The following is a 17,846-nucleotide window of genomic DNA, read 5'->3' as shown; positions in this document are numbered from 1 at the left end:
GGATTTAGTCTTAACTGGATTAAGTCTTTCCATTTTTGTCTCCCCTGTGCCTCTATCATCAACATAGTGCCTGGCACATAATTGGCATTGAAATACTTGAATTTAAAGATCTTGGATTTTTACTTAGCATTATCTTTTATGTTTATAACTTCATTTTTTTGGTTGTTCATTTGTTTTTAAAGTTTATTCATTTATATTGAGAGAGAGAGAGAGACAGAGAGAGGGAGGGAGGGAATCCCAAGCAGGCTCCTCCCTATCAGTACAGATCCCAATGTGGGGCTCAAACTCATGAACTGTGAGATACATAACCTGAGCTGAAATCAAGAGTCAGATGCTTACCGACTGAGCCACCCAGGTGCCCCTATAACCTCCTTTGTATTCCCATTACTGCCAGCTTAGTTTGAGGCCTAATAACCTCACACTTCATATTTTGTGGCATAGAATCTATGCATGAGTCTTCCTCCATTCCCTTTTTATAGCAGCCCTTCAACACCAAAGATTGCTATTATACAACCTCTAACTAAACCTTGCGTGACATGCTTTCCATGCTTTTCAGTTCTCTTTTCACTCTGCTTCCCCTCCTCCAGGTAATTCTTTTGTATTTACTTTGTAAGGCTTCCCATTTCTCCATACTAGTTTGGTTGCAGCCTGTCCAGATAACTTTGAATCATAATTTGATTTGTTGGATTAGCCATGCATCCTAGCTTTCTGTCATCTGTGAATTTTATAAGAATATCTTTATGTCATCATCTAAAAATAATGGACAAGACCAAGGACAAAACTTCAAGTTATTTTTTATAAGTATCTTCTTAATAGTTCACATTGAGCTTTAATTGTTTTTTATAATATCTCTAAATATACAGAATGTCCATGGTCTGGAAATGTAGGTGAATTATATAATGTCATCTAGGACATCTTTGTTTGGTTTCTCTATTTTATGGACAACCTTCTCTGTATTGTATATTCATAATGGGTATTCATAGTTTTGCATTGGTATTCATGGCTTGATGTTCATTAATTTTTTTTTTTTTTTTTAGAATGAAATTATAGGGGTGCCTGGCTGGCTCAGTTGGTGGAGAGTGTGACTCTTGATCTTGGGGTCATGAGTTCTAGCCCTATAATGTAGAGATTGCTTAAAAATAAAATCTTGAAAAAAAAGACATCGTAATAATCTCCTTATTTCTTCAGTATGTACAGTATTAAACATAAACATTTATTAAATATTTGTTGATTAGAATAATGACTCATGCCTGTTAGTAGTTAGCAACCTTAAGCATTTCTCTTTTATATAACATTATTTAAAAAATTTTTTTTTAATGTTTATTTATTTTTGAGAGAGACAAAGACAGAATGTGAGTGGGTTAGGGGCAGAGAGAGACACACACACACAGAATCCCAAGCAGGCTCCAGGCTCTGAGCTGTCAGCAGAGAGCCCGACGCGGGGCTCGAACTCACGAGCCGTGAGATCATGACCTGAGCCGAAGTCGGACGCTCAACTGACTGAGCCACCCAGGCGCCCCATATATAACATTATTTTCAAAGGAAGGGGTAGAGCCAATGTTGTAAAGAATTTTGAGTTCATAGAGTTTTAAAGGTTATAAAGCCTTCTCTTTAATTGATAGTTTAAAAAATATGTCTTAGTTGAAGAAAGCAGTTTGCATGATGACATTCCATTTTTATGAAAATAACAATGCCAGAACACAACACACACATAGAAAAATGTTTGGAAAAGATATAATTCTAAATGAAATATTAATAGTGCCTATTTCTCATTGTTTAGCTATGAGAGATCGCTGTCTTTTTTATCCTCTTTGCCTGTCCTTTTTTTTTGGTGGTGAGTATGTGTTACTCTTACGAGAAAAAAAAAAGAAGTTAAAAAAACTGGTGGCTTAGTCATGAGTTACTGTCTTAACTAACATACTGTGACTTTCATTTCTAGAAAGGACCTGATGGAACCTACTTGGATGCAGCCTGACAGATTGAGCCCACGAGTCCACAATTCTCAACCACAGCCTCTTGCTGGAACAGCTGGAAATTTACTCTCCCATCTCTTGAGTCTAGAGCATGTAGGAATTTTGAATAAGGATTTTGAATCTATTTTACCACCCAGGAAGAATCATAATATGGCCTCAGGGCCATTAACTTTTACACCTCAACCGTATCTGACCTCACCAGCTGCTCATCCAGATGCCTTGTTAAAACCTAGTGCCAGCCAGTATAAAAGTAAACTGGATCGTATTGAAGCCTTGAAAGCAACAGCTGCTTCTCTGTCCAGCAGGATTGAAAGTGAAGCCAAGAAATTAGCTGGGGCTAACATTAACTATGGGTCAGTATGGAGCACTGAGTATGATGTACAGCGAACACCCCAAGAGGATGGATCTTGGACGAAGGCTCCAAGTCCACCTATGAAAGAGGATACTGAAGATGTTTTCTCTGCCCGAATTCAAAAGATGATGGGAACCTGTGTATCTCATGCAACTTTTGATGACGATCTTCCTGGTGTAGGCAACCTTAGTGAATTTAAAAAGCTTCCTGAGATGATAAGACCTCACAGCGCCATATCAAGGTTTAGAATGCGATCCCCCGGTCCCAAACCAGAAGGGCTGCTGGCACAGTTGTGTAAGAGGCAGACTGACTCTTCTAGCTCTGATATGCAAGCTTGTTCTCAAGATAAAGCCAAATTGTCTCTTGGCTCCAGCACAGATTCAGTCAGTGAAGGGCCTCTTCTTAGTGAAGGGAGTCTCTCTGAAGAAGAGGGAGGCCATGATGGACAGCCCCCATTGAAGGTAGCAGAAATCTTAAAGGAAAAGGAATTTTGTGCTGGTGAAAGAAATGGTTATGAACCCATCAAAGAATTTCAGAAGGAAGCTGAAAAATTCTTGCCACTTTTTGGGCACATAGGTGGTACACAAAGCAAAGGACCATGGGAAGAATTGGCAAAGGGAAGTCCACATAGTGTCATTAATATTTTTACAAAATCCTATCAGTTGTATGGAAAAGGTGAGAAAAATAACTAAGCCTTGTGCTATTTGTATGTTAAGATAAATCATTTAATAATTCTGTACAAGATAATACTTAAGTACAAATTTTCATTATTCATTATGAGGATAGTGGGGACTTATTGTCTAAATTAGTCTAAGTTAATCTAAATTATCTGCAAGGTTCCACTAGAGTATTACAATTTAATCTTTAAAATTTCATTTTTTAGTTGTTACTGTCATGAACCGTAGTTGATAGGTAGTTGTAGAAATTTTGGTCTACTTCATAGGTGGTGTTTAGGATAGGTATGTATCAAATATACACTAGGTTTTCTGTGACCATGGGTATGTATTTAGATAGAAAATAACTGTATTTCCTAATACAGTGATTGGTGAGTCATTGGGAATATAGTGGTCAAGAACTGAGGGGCAACTGTAGTAACATTTCTGATATGGAAACTATTACTGCTTGTTAAACCTAATTTTAAAAATATTCAGACTTGGAGCAGTAATGTAGCTATATATTGGGGTTGTGAAACAATTAACTTCTAAAGTTTCTTTCTTCTCCCTGATAGACTCAATTCCTTCAAATCCCTTTCTCTGTTCTTCTACTGTAGGTGGATGCTACTCATTTTATGCTAACATAACCTTAGAATTTCCAGTTCAGAGAATGAGGCTGAGCCTTAAGTCAGCTATTGATATCTGTGGGTTTTTTATTTCCATTCTACACAGTGAGCAACTTATTTGATAAGTGAATTGATTTCATCTGTTCATTTAGGCTTAACTGGGTATTGCAGTGCATTTTTCTAGAATTCGTATTTAGCTACTTTGTTAGGATCTTGTGCAGGCCTGTTACATGCTGTTGGTCTCTTTTGTTTAACACTTATTTCTATATTAACACTATTTCTGTATGGGGTATTTTTAAAGTATTTTTGATGAAGGCAAAATGCTTTTTATTTTTTAATTTTTTAAAAATCTATTTATTTATTTATTGGGGGGGTGGGGCAGAGTGTGAGTTGGGGAGGGACAGAGAGAGAGGGAGACACAGAATCTGAAGCAGGCTCTAGGCTCTGAGTTATCAGCACAGAGCCCGACACGGGGCTCGAACCCACGAACTGTGAGATCATGACCTGAGTTGAAGTCAGATGCTCAAGCGACTGAGCCCCCCACACACCCCTCAAAATGCTTTTTAAACAATACCCGCATTTTTTTGTAAGAAAATTGTGTTTTTTCTTAAATCCTTTTAGATTTTCATTAAGATTTTATAGTTAAACTGAAATACTTAGAGTTGAAATGATGTCTTACTTAGGACTTGCTTCCAAATAGCCTGGGGAGGGGAGTGAGAAATGAAGGGAATAGGAAGTAATTCTTGAAGCTGCGTGATGGATTCCTTGGTTTCATTATGCTATTTTCTCTACTCGCATGTTGGCAAATTTCATTAATAAAATGTTTAAAATGTATTGTTAGATATAAAGATAAATTGAAAAGAAGCACTAATAAAAGCAAACTAAAACGTTCCCTAAATCCACTTTGTTAATCCCCATCTTGTGGAATCCTTTGCTGGTAGTTGTTTTGTTTTTGTTTTAAAGCATATTTCAACTACTACTTTTGACAGGGTTTGAAGACAGGTTGGAAAGAGGAACCTCAGCCTCGCGGCCTTTAAATGCCGTCACGACCCCTGTGAGCAGTGTTTCATATGAAGATGACTTTGTCTCCTCTCCAGGCAGTGGGACTTTGACAGAAAGAAAATCAGCTCTTGAACCTAAGTAAGAAAATGTTGACAGTATGGACTAAAATCCAAAGAGTGAGCAAACTTTACAAATGAGAACTGTGGTGTGACTCTTACTTTCCTTTGTTTGAAGACACAGTGTAGAGGCTGCATAGCATAGTACTTATTAAGAGCATGGGCTCTGGCTGGATCCAGACTGTCTGGGTTGAAATCCTGGCTCTCCTGATATTAGTTGTTTGTCTTCAGGCATACTGTTTAACCCTCTCTGCTTCGGTTTCCTTCTCTGTAAAATAGGGAAAATAAATCGCTCCTGCCTCATAGCATGTTATGAATATTCAGTGAAATAAAAAGTACTTAGAACATGGCCTGGCACATAGTAAGCAGAATGTAAGTTGTTAAATCAATCTGCGAACCCCTGGTAAAGGAGGATGTTGGGAAACTATCCCATGGTGTACTAATGTAAGGGGATTAAGAAATGGTTTTCTGTGATAGAATTGTGGATGACCCGTTAGATCCTTGACTCCATGATCCCAAGTAAATCAGTATTTATTTTTTCCTCATTGGGAGAACGTCTAAGCTCTTGCAAGCCTTTGAAAAATTATATTAATCATATTAATATAGTATTAATTATTAATCAATTAATTAAATTAATTCTTAATTGATACAATAGATACTATAGTATATAATATAGTATAAAACTATACTATAAAGTTATAATGTTGATATTTATTAGACACAATGTACAAGGCACTGAGAGGACTGAGGGGACTTTGCTTGTATTAACTCATTCTTACAATAGCCTGATGTCATAAGTATTATTGCTACTATTCCTGCTATAGAGAGAAAACTGAAGCATCCAGGTTATGTTACTTGTACACAGTCCTATAGTGAGTGAATCAGACTTTGCCAGGGAGAATTTCCTTCCTAAATCTTGCTACCATGTAAAGTAGTCTGTAATTACTCACATTCAATACCATTTTCTTCACAAATTACATATTGTAATCCACATAAAATTATTGGATGATGTTTTGAAAATTAGTTCTATTTGGTTAGACTAATGAAATTAAGTATTATTAAAATTAAAGTGGGCAAAGTCTAGTTTTAAATTTTGAACTCTAAAGAAAAGATTAAATTACTTTTAAAGTTTATTTACTTAGAAAAAGAGAGCACATGCGAGTGGGGGAAGGACAAAGAGAGGGAGAGAGAATTCCAAGCAGGCTCCATGCTGTCAGTGGGGAATCCAGTGCGAGACTCGATCCCACAAACCATGAGATCATGACCTAAGCCAAAACGAAGAGTTGGACGCTCAACTGACTGAGCCACCTAGGCACCCCTGTATTTTTACTTTTAAGTGTCTGAATTATCCATTTTTATTGGTTTCACTTCAGTAGATAACTCCCTTAGATTTTTTTCAGTAATAAGTTAAGCCACGGGGAACAATCTAAAATTATGGTAGTAAGAAACCAAAACAGGAAAGTGGAAGGTTATCTTTGATTATGGTTATATTCTCCTTGTGATTAAATAGATTTTAAAATATCTACAGTTTTAGTGGTTTTAGGGTTTTTTAGTCATTCTTTAACCACTATTGCTTGTTCTTTGGCAGTATCGGAGCTGGCAGTGTGGGCCTTCAGGAGGACCATTGTAGCAGAAAATCTGCCTATGACCTGTCCTCTGTGGACATTACCTCCCAGCGCTCGTCAGGGGCCCAGTCTGCTGCATCATCTCGCTCATCTGCGTCTTCTAAAGGGAAGAAAGGAAAAAAAGAATGTAAGTGGAATTCTACATGGTAATGTTTTCTCTTACCAGTCATTTTGTGGTAGCGATCTAAAGGTATAATTTAATTCCATAAGAAGTTAGATGCATTTCTTTGTGATAAAACATAATTAGTTTTCATATTTTTTTGTCATTACAATGCCTTTTTGATATATAACATTATAAATCCTTTGTTTAATACAAAAGGAATACATTTGCAATGATAAAAAATCAAGGATTATAGATGGATGAATAGTTGTAAAAGAAGTTAAGATTTTTAGTAAGATTCCTTCCAGACAATTTGTAGGCATATGTAAATAGGAGATGTTACATATATGGGATCACATTTTTTTTTACATGCTGTTTTGTTCTGTCAGTGGGTTACAGATACCTTTCCCTGTCAGTTAATATGGATCACCCTTTGTAATGACTATCTAATGTTTTATTGTTTTAATATGTTGTAATTTATTTAGCAGATTCCCTGTTCCTGGACATTTAGGTTAATCTCTATTTCTTTTTTCCATTATGAACACTGCTGCATTGAATATCCTTATAAATGTATTTTTATGCATTAATCTGGTTCTTTCCCGTAAGGTAAAATCCTAGAAGTGAGGTAATGGGGCAAGAAGTATGTCATGTTTAGAACTTGGATATATTTTGTGGCGCCTGGGTGGCTCAGTTGGTTTAGTGTCCAACTCTTGATCTCTGTTCAGGTCATGATCTCAGAGTTTCTGAGTTTGAGCCCTGCATCGGGCTCTTGCACTGACATTGCAGAGCCTGCTTGGGATGCTGTCTCTCCTTCTCTCTGCCCTTCGCTTGCTTTTGCACTCTATCTCTCTCTCTCTCTTTCTCTCTCTCTCTCTCTCTGTCTCTCCAAAAATAAATAAACTTAAAAAAAAAAAGGAATTTGGATACATTTTGCCAAATAGCCCTTCAGAAAGTTAATGCCACTTTATACCCCTAATATGAGAGCACTAGGAGAAATTATTTCTTAATCATTAACCTAGCGTAACTCTCTTACAGATTGTTCTGAAAGTTTTTGGTGGGAACATTAGACATCATTTTACCAACACTTGCCAGTGTCTGTCTTTTCTTATGAAATACTGATGCAGTCGGATAGGCTGCTTCAGAAGTGTTCTGATATAAAAGAGCTCCATGGTTCCATAAATTTGGGAATGCTTTTAGAGTGAAGTAAGCTTCTTTCCTACAGGATTTATCAACACATTTAATATGCTAACATGCGCTATTTATTTTAGGATGAGGCTTGAGGCAGCAGTATGAAGTATTTTCCAAATTTATTTGTTCACAGAATCGTTTCTTCCGTCAACATGTTAGGTATTTGGATTCAGCTGGACACATTTTGGGATGTGCTGAACTTGCTCAGTTCTTTTATTTTGCAATTGTTTTGTTTTGTTTTTGTTTTTATTTATTTGAGAGAGAACATGCATGTGCATGCTTGTGCGGGAGAGGGGCAGAAGGAGAGGGAGAGAGAAAGTATCTTGAGTAGGCTCTATGCCCAGCACAGAGCCTGACACCACAGAGCCGGATGTGGGGCTTGATTTCATGACCATGAGATCAAGACCTGAGCCAAAATTAAGAGTTGGACAAATAACCGACTGAGCCACACAGGCGCTCCTGCTTTCTTAGTGTGTCACCTAAGGTTACTAGCTAGTTGTTGGTAAAGCCTGGATAATGACTTCTCGCTCCCAAATCCACCTTACCTTCTACTATAATGTACTATACAACTTAAAATATTATGATATATTAAATATGAGTATAAGCAATACTCATAAGGTTTTAAAAATGATCTAAAATATAATTAGATGACACATAGGTAGTGTTTTGTGGAATTCATTTACCCCGATCCCCTCTTACAATGCCTTTAAAAAAAAGCAAACCCTATATAATGTACTTTATACTGCATCATGTAAAACTTAGTTTCTCCTGTATACCCAAGTTCTAAAATCAGTGTAATTTTTGTTGTGTATGCTCCATCTAGTGGTGAAAAAGAGTGTCTGCCTGCTCATACAAAAATAATCTCAATAATGGTTGAAAGTCCTCGGTAGATTAAAGTGATAATCATAAGAAAATATTTTTATCTTAATTTAACTTTAAAATATATAAATATACTCTTATTTGGCAATCTTTTAAAGTAGGGACAAATATTTTCTGTGTATATGGGCTGGAGTTTAGATCTTTCTTGCAAAGACTGTTGCATACAGTTTCTAGTTGGTTGAAATCAAGAGCAATTTTTAAATCGTGTGCTTTTTTCAAAGAATAAAGAATTAAATTAATGAATAAAGATTAATGAGTGAATTAAATTATAATTAAATTTATAAATTTAAATGAAAAAAGAAATTCATTTTTATTATGGAAAAATTAGAGATACCCAGTATAGCAGCTTGCTTTTAGCCTAGGGATCATAAATAGGTTTTAGATTATAGAGTCCATTCTGATTGATAATTCCTTAGATCATTTGTGTGTTTTTAGCCCCCCCTTGTGATAATGTGATCAGCATATCTAATTCATGGTACACATCTTTACACAGCATCCTAGAATGAATTACCACAAATGAGGTGAAATTTTGGAGTCAAAGGGGAACAAAATTTATTTTTATGCATTTTTAAGTTGTCCTCCAGAAAGGATGTATCAGTTTGCACTCCCATGAAAACAATGAGTATCCTTTTCTGTATGTACTGAATAACACTCGGGGCTTAAAAATATTTGCTAATCTAATAATGAAGAAATGGCATCTTATTTGAGGTGGTTTGCATTTCTTTGATTGCTTGTTGGGCTTAATACTTTTCATATGCTATGGTTGTTTTCATTTTTTATTTGTTTATTATGTATTTATGTAATTAATTAATTAATTAATGTTTATTTTTGAGAGAGAGAGAGAGAGAGAGAGAGAGAGAGAGAGAGAGAGAGAGACAGAGCACAAGCAGGGTAGGGGCAGAGAGAGAGGGAGACCCAGAATCTGAAGAAAGCTCCGGGCTCTGAGCTGTCAACACAGGGCCTGATGTGGGGCTCAAACTCATGAAGCTTGAGATCATGACCAGAACCGAAGTCAAGACACTTAACCAGCTGAGCCACCCGGGTGCCCCTCATTTTTCCCCTTATTCCCCCCCACCCTTTCTTTAATGTTTATTTATTTTTCAGAGAAAGAGAGTGCAGCAGGGGAAGGGGGAGAGAGAGAGAGAGACAGAATCTGAAGAAGCAGGCTCTAGGCTCTGAGCTGTCAGCACAGGGCCTGATGCAGGGCTCGAACTCATGAACTGTGAGATCATGACCGGAGCCAAAGTCAGATGGTTGACCGACTGAGCCACCCAGGCGCCTCATTTCCCTGCTTTTTTAAATGTAACAAATACTTCTCCATGTTGCTGTTGATACACACACATCACATGCACTGGACTTAAAGTCATGAGGCCTGTGTTTATGTCCTATTTCTGGTCTTTGATCATGTATCCTCCGGCAAGTTATTTAGCTTCACAGATTTCTAGTTACCTCGTTAGTAAGTTGAGCAGATGGTATTCAGTTCATAACATGTTTACAAGAGCGATAAAGTAACATATGGGGAATGCATTTTAAATTACAAAGTGTTATTTAAATGTTCAAGTTACTATTATCTATGTAATTTAGACAACTCTGCAGTTGTTGGAGGTTTAGGTTGAAATTAAAAAAATTTTAAAGCTGTACATTGAATATCATGCATAATTTGTGTTTATTTCAATAATCTGTTTAAGATACTCCTAGAAGTAAGATTATTCTGAGTTAGAGAATAAGACCAGTTTTATGAATCTGGTCTGTGGTTCTTGTCGTAAATTCTTCAAAATGGTTGTGTAGTTCAGTGGCATTTGATACCATTTTTCTCCCACTCCTGGGTTTTATCCTTGAAAAACTTCTCCTTGGTTACTTTTTCATAGAGATAGGGTAGTACTTCATTCTTGCTTAATATGCCTGTCTTTTTTTACCATTTGGTTTAAGAACAATTTATTTTTTAACAGCAAGTGGAGGATATTAATGGAAGAAACTTCAGTCTCCTTAAATGGAAGCAGAAGGATGGACTACTTTATTTTATATATGAAAAATAACTTTTATTTTTTTAATTTTTATTTAAAAAAAATTTTTTTTAACGTTTTTTATTTATTTTTGAGACAGAGAGAGACAGAACATGAACGGGGGAGGGGCAGAGAGAGAGGGAGACACAGAATCGGAAACCCACTCCAGGCTCTGAGCCATCAGCCCAGAGCCCGATGCAGGGCTCGAACTCAGGGACCGCGAGATCGTGACCTGGCTGAAGTCGGACGCTTAACCGACTGCGCCACCCAGGCGCCCCTATACTAAACTGTTAACTTGAGAAATGTTATTTGAACCGGTTTTTAAAGATTATTTATTTTTATTTTTATTTTTGTTTTTATTTTTGAGACAGAGAGAGACAGAGCATGAACGGGGGAGGGGCAGAGAGAGGGGGAGACACAGAACCGGAAGTAGGCTCCAGGCTCTGAGCCATCAGCCCAGAGCCCGACGCAGGGCTCGAACTCACGGACCACGAGATCGTGACCTGAGCTGAAGTTGGACGCTTAACTGACTGAGCCACCCAGGCGCCCGGAAAAATAACTTTTAAAAATAAGCCAGTTTTTAAATACTCTGACCTGTACATTTTATTACTTTGTTGAAATCGAGGTATCAGTTACTTCTCAGGAGCTTCTAACATTGGGAATCAGCTTTATAAGAAATTTGCTTTACAGGGCTGGATTCACTCACTGGAAATGTTCAGAACTCACTTCTTGATGAGGAGAAAGTACACTCTGGCTCAGAACGTGGCTCTCATCAAGGAAAGAAATCTGGGACCAGTAGCAAAGTTTCTGTTAAAGACTTTGAGCAGACTCTTGACACTGATAGCGTTTTAGAGGATCTTTCTGGGCATTCTGTGAGGTAAAGTAATACGTATTTTATCCTGTAATTCATATTTAATTAAAGTTACAGTATCTTTGATGTTCAGAGAATCCATTCAATAAATTGCTGTATTTTCTGAATAGCCTTTGTGGTTTGGTTCATAGTTTGAGTCTTTATATTTTAATATATGGTCATCTCTCACCTAAACTATTATAGCCTCTCTTGGGAGTATTCTTCCTCTAGCACAATCCACCTTTCTATTCTAAATGCCATTGCCACAGTTGTTATGTTGACTCATCCTTTGACCAAGCAATTGCCCTCCTTAGGGTACTCTGCGAGCTCACAGCTACTCTGCAGATGAACTCCCAAGAACTTAACTTTACTTGAAGTGTTTCACTAGGCTGTCACAAACTATCTCATTCCCTTGGTCCATACATTCTTCTCATCTGTGTTCTTCCCCTCTTTTAACACAACTACTTAGCATCCTTTTGTCTCATTGTTTATTTCTTCCTCAAACTTTTCTCTCCTGTTCAACTTACTTGATAGCTCAAGCAGATTTTGACATCTCACTCTTCTATTGATTACAGGGCTTACATACTCTTTTTTTCTTCTTTTTAATATTCTATAGTATACATTTAACCTGTTGCTTACAAATGACCTTCAGTTATTTCTTCATGTACAGTTTCTATTCCTTTGCCCACATGGCTTTTCTTTTTTTTTTTTTTTTTTTTTCGAGAGAAAGAGTGGATACGTGGACATGTGTGAGCAGGGGAGGGGCAGAGGGAGAGGGAATCTTTTTTTTTTTTTACTCTTAAAAAAAATTTTTTTTTTAACGTTTCTTAAGAGACAGAACAGAGTATGGGCAGGGGAGGAGCAGAGAGAGGGGGGGACACAGAATCCGAAGCAGGCTCCAGGCTCTGAGCTATCAGCACAGAACCCAACGTGGGGCTCGAACCCACAGACCGCGAGATCATGACCTGAGCCGAAGTCAGATGCTTAACTGACTGAGCCACCTAGGCGCCCCAAGAATGTGGAATCTTAAACAGACTCCACACTCAGCGTGGAGCCTGGCACTGGGATCAATCTCACAACTCTGAGATCATGACCTGAGCTGAAATCAAGAATCCACACTCAACCAACTGAGCCACCCAGGTGCCCCTGTTCACATGGCTTTTTATCTATTGCACTGATTTTGTCCTTCTGGAAATTTAAACTAACTGTATGCTTTTTCTAGTACAGTAGTGCAGTGTCACATACAGATAATCATTTTTAATGCTTTTGTGCTACATATCTTATATTGTTAATACCATCATTGCTGTATTTAAAATAGAATCTTAATTTCTTTTTCATTGATTTTGGAATTCAGACAACTACCTTTCTTTAGAGATATTCTGATGATTTATTTACCAAAATCTGTAAAGCTAAACATTTTTGAAACAGAATCCATAGCCAAATAAGTTTGATAAATGGTCCATACCATCCATAGACTAGAACTCTTCTCCCCATGGAGATTCACAGTGGATAAAATGATTTGAAGCTTTGATGAAGAGTCCAGATTTTTAAAAAATGTTTATTTATTTTTGAGAGAGAGAACGGGAGCAGGGGAGGTGCAGAGAGAGAGGGGGACAGAGGATCTGAAGTGGGCTCTGTGCTGACAGCAGAGAGCCTTATGCGGGGCTCTAACTCAGGAACCGTGAGATCACGACCTGAGCCAAAGTCAGATGCTCAACCAACTGAGTCACCCAGGCACCCCAGAAGTGTCAGATTTTTAAAAAATTATTTCACCCATTTTTTTCTTAGCTCATTTGGCTTAGTCACTCTCTGTCCCCAGCTCTTTAGCTTTCTGTTCTTTTTATTTTTGGAGAAACTTGTTAGTATCACTGGAACCATAGTTTTGGAAATACTAGTCTAGGTAAATCTTCTGGGCAGAGCAATAAAAATTCAGCTTATAAAACCGTAAGGTGAGGTTCAGGCAGAGTACTTGGTTTTTGATATTGTGTTGTAATTCGTTCTTGGAAATCTATTAGACAGAAGTAATAAAATTCTTTTTATGTTCCATAAATGAAGTTGTCAGACTATTGGAAATAGTATTTCTATAAACCATGAATAGTAAATTAAAGGTCACGGTAAACAAGCGAGTGCCTCTTAAGACTACTTTAATTCAAATATTTATATGCTGGGTGTAGGAGAAATGTCTACCTTTGAAAACTATCTCCTGGTTTTATTAAAGCTAAAAGTAAACTTGTTTTACTGTGTTAGAAATATGTTAACTGGGCTAACATGCTTTATGGGGTACCTTAAGTAATTTATTCAATAAATAAATGTTTAGTGCTTGACAACATCTTCTTGTTATGAGAAATAGTAACTTTAATATGAGCCAGATTTCTCAGAGAGGGACTAGACCTGTGCCTTCTGTTGAAATAAATACCTTAAGAGTTATTCCAGTCAGACTGCTTCTGAGGGATTACTTCATATTAGAAAGTTCAGGAAAGAACCGTAGCATTAAAAGGCGGATGGAAACAAATGAATATATATAAAGTACTTAAATATGGTTAATATGAAAGTAACTTTTTGCTGTGGCTCTGGGTTAAGACAGATAACAAAAGAGAAGTTTTGTCATTTGATTTTTAATACAAAATTATACTTTATTCTCTTTCAGAGATATTTTAAGACATTTTTTATAAGATAGGCTTGACTGACTTTACCTTTTATAAATAGCTATAATTTTATTGCTGTACAAGATCTAAGTATATTAGAAGGTTTTGCCTCCACTATAATAAGTGATTTATTATATATGTACATTGTAGAGGAAAGAGTTAAGTGCCAATTTAATTGAGACTCCTTTTCTATTTTATTATTTTGGGCAGGGTTTGTGCCTTGCTCATTCACCACTGCAGATCTGGCAGTTAGAGACCTACTCCTAGTCATTCACTCAACATGGCGACTGTGTTCAATGATTGAAAGCCTGAATCACAGCCTTTAAAAGCTAGCGTTTAAATACAGAATGTAATGCGTGCTGTTCTTGTGAAATGTTTAGCTGGTTCTTGAAGTAGTTTTCCTTTCTCTAACATCTTTATAAAACAAAACTTCTAGTGTCTCATCAGACAAGGGAAGATCTCAGAAAACTCCAACTTCTCCCCTATCTCCAAGTTCCCAGAAATTGTTGCAGTTTGACCTTCCAGGAACGTCACTGGAAAGATCTAAATCTTCGGTAATGATGCCTCCATCTGTGACAGGATTTAAGCCTAATGCACCTTTTACTGACATGAACCCTCCTGCCAGCAGAACGCCCTCAGAGGTGGCCTCGGCACCAGGCAAGTAGATCCATGTAGTTGTAATTTCAGGTACTATTTTTTCCCCTTAAAATCCTTTTTCTTTCAGTCGAGCTGTAGGGAAATGTTATCTCAAGTGCATGTGATTACTTTTTGAAGTATTAAAAACTATGCAGGAAAAGAAGTACAGATTCAGCAGTGGTGATTTTCCCCGTTTTGTCAGCATTAGTCAAACACACCTGAAAAATGTACATTGTACTATTAATAAGTCACTGTCTTTTCCCACAATGGAAAACAAACTCTTTTGGCTCTTAATTAATTTAATTTTAGAGTGAGAAAGAGAGAGCGTGAGGCAGGGAGAGGCGCAGAGAGTGAGAGAGAGAATCCTCAGTAGCCTCCATGCTCAGTGTGGAGCCCCACCTGGGGCTCGATCCCACGACTCTGAGATCACAACCCGAGCCGAAATCAAGAGTCTGCAGCTCAACTGACCCAGCCACGCAGGCGCCCGCGTTTTGGGTCTTAAGACAAGAAATGAATATCAGAAATCTGAGATGTTGCTTCACGTGAGCTTTTTTACATTTGACAGTTATTATGCCTTCCAGGTTCTAAGCGCTTTTCTCCTGCTGGCCTCCAGCATCGAATGGCGGCAGAACTCAGTTACTTGAGTGCCATTGAGGAGTCCGTGCGCCAGCTCTCAGATGTGGAGAGAGTTAGGGGCATATCGCTGGCTCAGCAGGAGAGCGTGTCTCTGGCTCAGATCATAAAGGTATTTGTGGAGTTTTCTTCTTTAGCTTTCTGGGTTTTTTCTCTTTTCTATTTAAAATCGTTTCAATGATGAGGTAGACGACAAAAACAGTAACAACAGCAACACACAAAACTTTATCCTGCCAAGTAGAAAAAAATAGCGTGACATACAGCACCTATAAATAACTGTGGGAAAACTATCACACAGAGTACTAAAAAGAAAATGAAACATCTGACATTTGGCAGCAAAACAGTAATTCGGTCATTCTCTCTCAAATCCTTTATTTTCCTTGTTCTCTGCTTTTTAAAATGACTGTGAACATCAGCTAATCGGACAGCTCTCAGTATTGTCTTTTTCACTGACAAGTCAGAGATGACCTTTTGTTTCTGTTTTTGCTTTTAATGTTTTATTTGTACCAGAAAGAAAAGTCTGTGAGATCCAGGTATTTGGTAAAGCCAGGATAATGTGCACTTTTCCTTAGCGAATAAACATCTAATAAAGGTCTACGTAGCATTCCTACATAAAAGTTCTGTTGGTTATCTTTAAAAAAAGAAACAAAAACAATAAAACTTAGTATTTACAATATACTAAAATATACAGATTTTAAGTGTTCCATAGTTTGATTGGTTTCGATCAGTATAACCACCACCCTAATCAAAATATAGAATACTTCTGTCACTTCAGAAAGTTCACCCATAGTCCTTTTTAGTTAATCCTCTCTCCTAGAGAGTTACTGTTCTGATTCCTAATCACTGTGGTTTTATTTTTGCCTGGTCTAAAACTTCATATAAATGGTTATATACTTTGTACTCTGTTGTGTTTCGCTTATTTTATGTGGCATAATGTTTTTAAGATTCATCCTTGCAGTATCCATTGTTTTGTTTGTGTTGATTTTTGTCTGAATAATATTCCATTGATCAGTGTCATGTAGTTTGTTTATCCCTCCTCCTGTTGATGTACATTTGTATTATTTCCAGTTTGGGGCTATTATAAATATTCCTGTTATGAATATTTTTTACAACTCTGTATTCAACATATGCTTTCATTTTTCTTGCTTTAATACCCAGGAGCGTAATTGCTTGGGTCAAGTAAAAGTGTATGTTTAACTTCGTATGAAACTGTTATACTGTTTTCCAAAGTAGTTGTAACATCTGACTCCCATGTGAGAGTCCCAGTTGCTCCCTGTCCTTGCTGTCATTTGCTATTCTAGGCATCCTAGTGAGACTGAAGTGGTGGCCCATTGTGGTTTTAATTTGTGTTTCTTTGATGACTGATAGGTTGATAATCTTTTTGTGTATTTATTGACCATTCTCACATTGTCTTTTGTGAATATTCAGATTTTTTGCCTATTTCATAATAAGGTTGTTGTTGAGTTGTAGGAGTTCTTTATATATTCTAGACACAGGTCCTTTTCAGATATATTTCAAGTACTGTTTCTCTGTCCTTGGCTTGCCTTTTAATTAAAAAAATTTTTTCTTTTTTGCCCTTTTATTTTTAAACTGTTATCTTTTGAAGTGCAGAATATTTTAATTTTAATGAAATCTAGTTTTTAATTTTTTTCTTTTATGGTAGTCCCTTTTGTTTTCTAAGAAATCTTTGCCTATCCTAAGATACTAAGGTACTGTAACAAAAATATTCTTTTATGTTTTTCCAAAAAGTGTTATAGTTTTGGCTTTTATATTTAAGTGTGTGAACCATCTCAAGTTAGTTATGGGGTGTGAAGAAGGGACCAAAGTTTATCTTTTCCTCCATGTAGATTTTCAGTTGTTTCATCACTATTTTCTTAAAAAGACTTAAATTACCTAGGCACCTTTATCAACAATTAAGTAGTCACTTATGTGTCGATCTGTTTCTGGACTCTGTCCTTTTCCATTGATCTGTTTGTCTATCCTTAACTCCAGCACCATACTGTTTTAACATGCCTTTAGAGTGAGTCATGAAATCAGAGTGTAATTACTTCAACTTTGTTCTTTCTCAAGGTGGTTTTGGCCATTTTAGGGTTTTTTTTTTTACATTTCTACATAACTTTTAGAATCAGTTTATCAGTTTATACAAAAAAAAAAAAAAGAAAAGAAAAAAAATGCCTGGTATAATTTTGATTTGAATGGCATTGAATCTATAGATGATTTCCAAGAAAATCTAGAAATCTCAATTAAGTGTAATGCCCAAGTTATGAAATCTTATTTAAAAAAATTATTAAAAAAAAAAAGAATCAGATCAATTTGGGGGTAGACTTTATAGTTGTTTTTTTTTTTCTGTGCTATATAACATTAAAAAAATTTTTTTAATTTAATTTTATTTTTTTAATTTACATCCAAATTAGTTAGCATATAGTGCAACAATGATTTCAGGAGTAGATGCCTTAGTGCCCTTTACCCATTTAGCCTGTCCCCCCTCCCACACCTCCTCCAGTAACCCTCTGTTTGTTTTCCATATTTAAGAGCCTCTTATGTTTTGTCCCCCTCCCTGTTTTT

At 36.7% G+C, this 17,846-nt stretch overlaps 1 protein-coding gene across 3 annotated transcripts in view; it reads left to right on the top strand.

Annotated features, from left to right (window-relative positions):
* The window catches only part of CEP350 (centrosomal protein 350), a 156,888-nt gene that overhangs the window by 52,098 nt on the left and 86,944 nt on the right, over positions 1-17,846 (top strand). For all 3 annotated transcript variants that reach the window (XM_043568419.1, XM_043568417.1, XM_043568418.1), the window contains exons 12-17: positions 1,940-3,000; positions 4,594-4,744; positions 6,311-6,474; positions 11,208-11,394; positions 14,449-14,669; positions 15,230-15,393. In XM_043568419.1, coding sequence (XP_043424354.1) covers positions 1,940-3,000; positions 4,594-4,744; positions 6,311-6,474; positions 11,208-11,394; positions 14,449-14,669; positions 15,230-15,393 — 1,948 coding nt within the window. The remainder of the gene's footprint in view (positions 1-1,939; positions 3,001-4,593; positions 4,745-6,310; positions 6,475-11,207; positions 11,395-14,448; positions 14,670-15,229; positions 15,394-17,846) is intronic.

This window comes from Prionailurus bengalensis, chromosome E4 (assembly GCF_016509475.1).
Source record: "Prionailurus bengalensis isolate Pbe53 chromosome E4, Fcat_Pben_1.1_paternal_pri, whole genome shotgun sequence".
Classification (NCBI taxonomy): Eukaryota; Metazoa; Chordata; class Mammalia; order Carnivora; family Felidae; genus Prionailurus; species Prionailurus bengalensis.
This window is presented reverse-complemented; position numbering and strand designations above follow the sequence as displayed.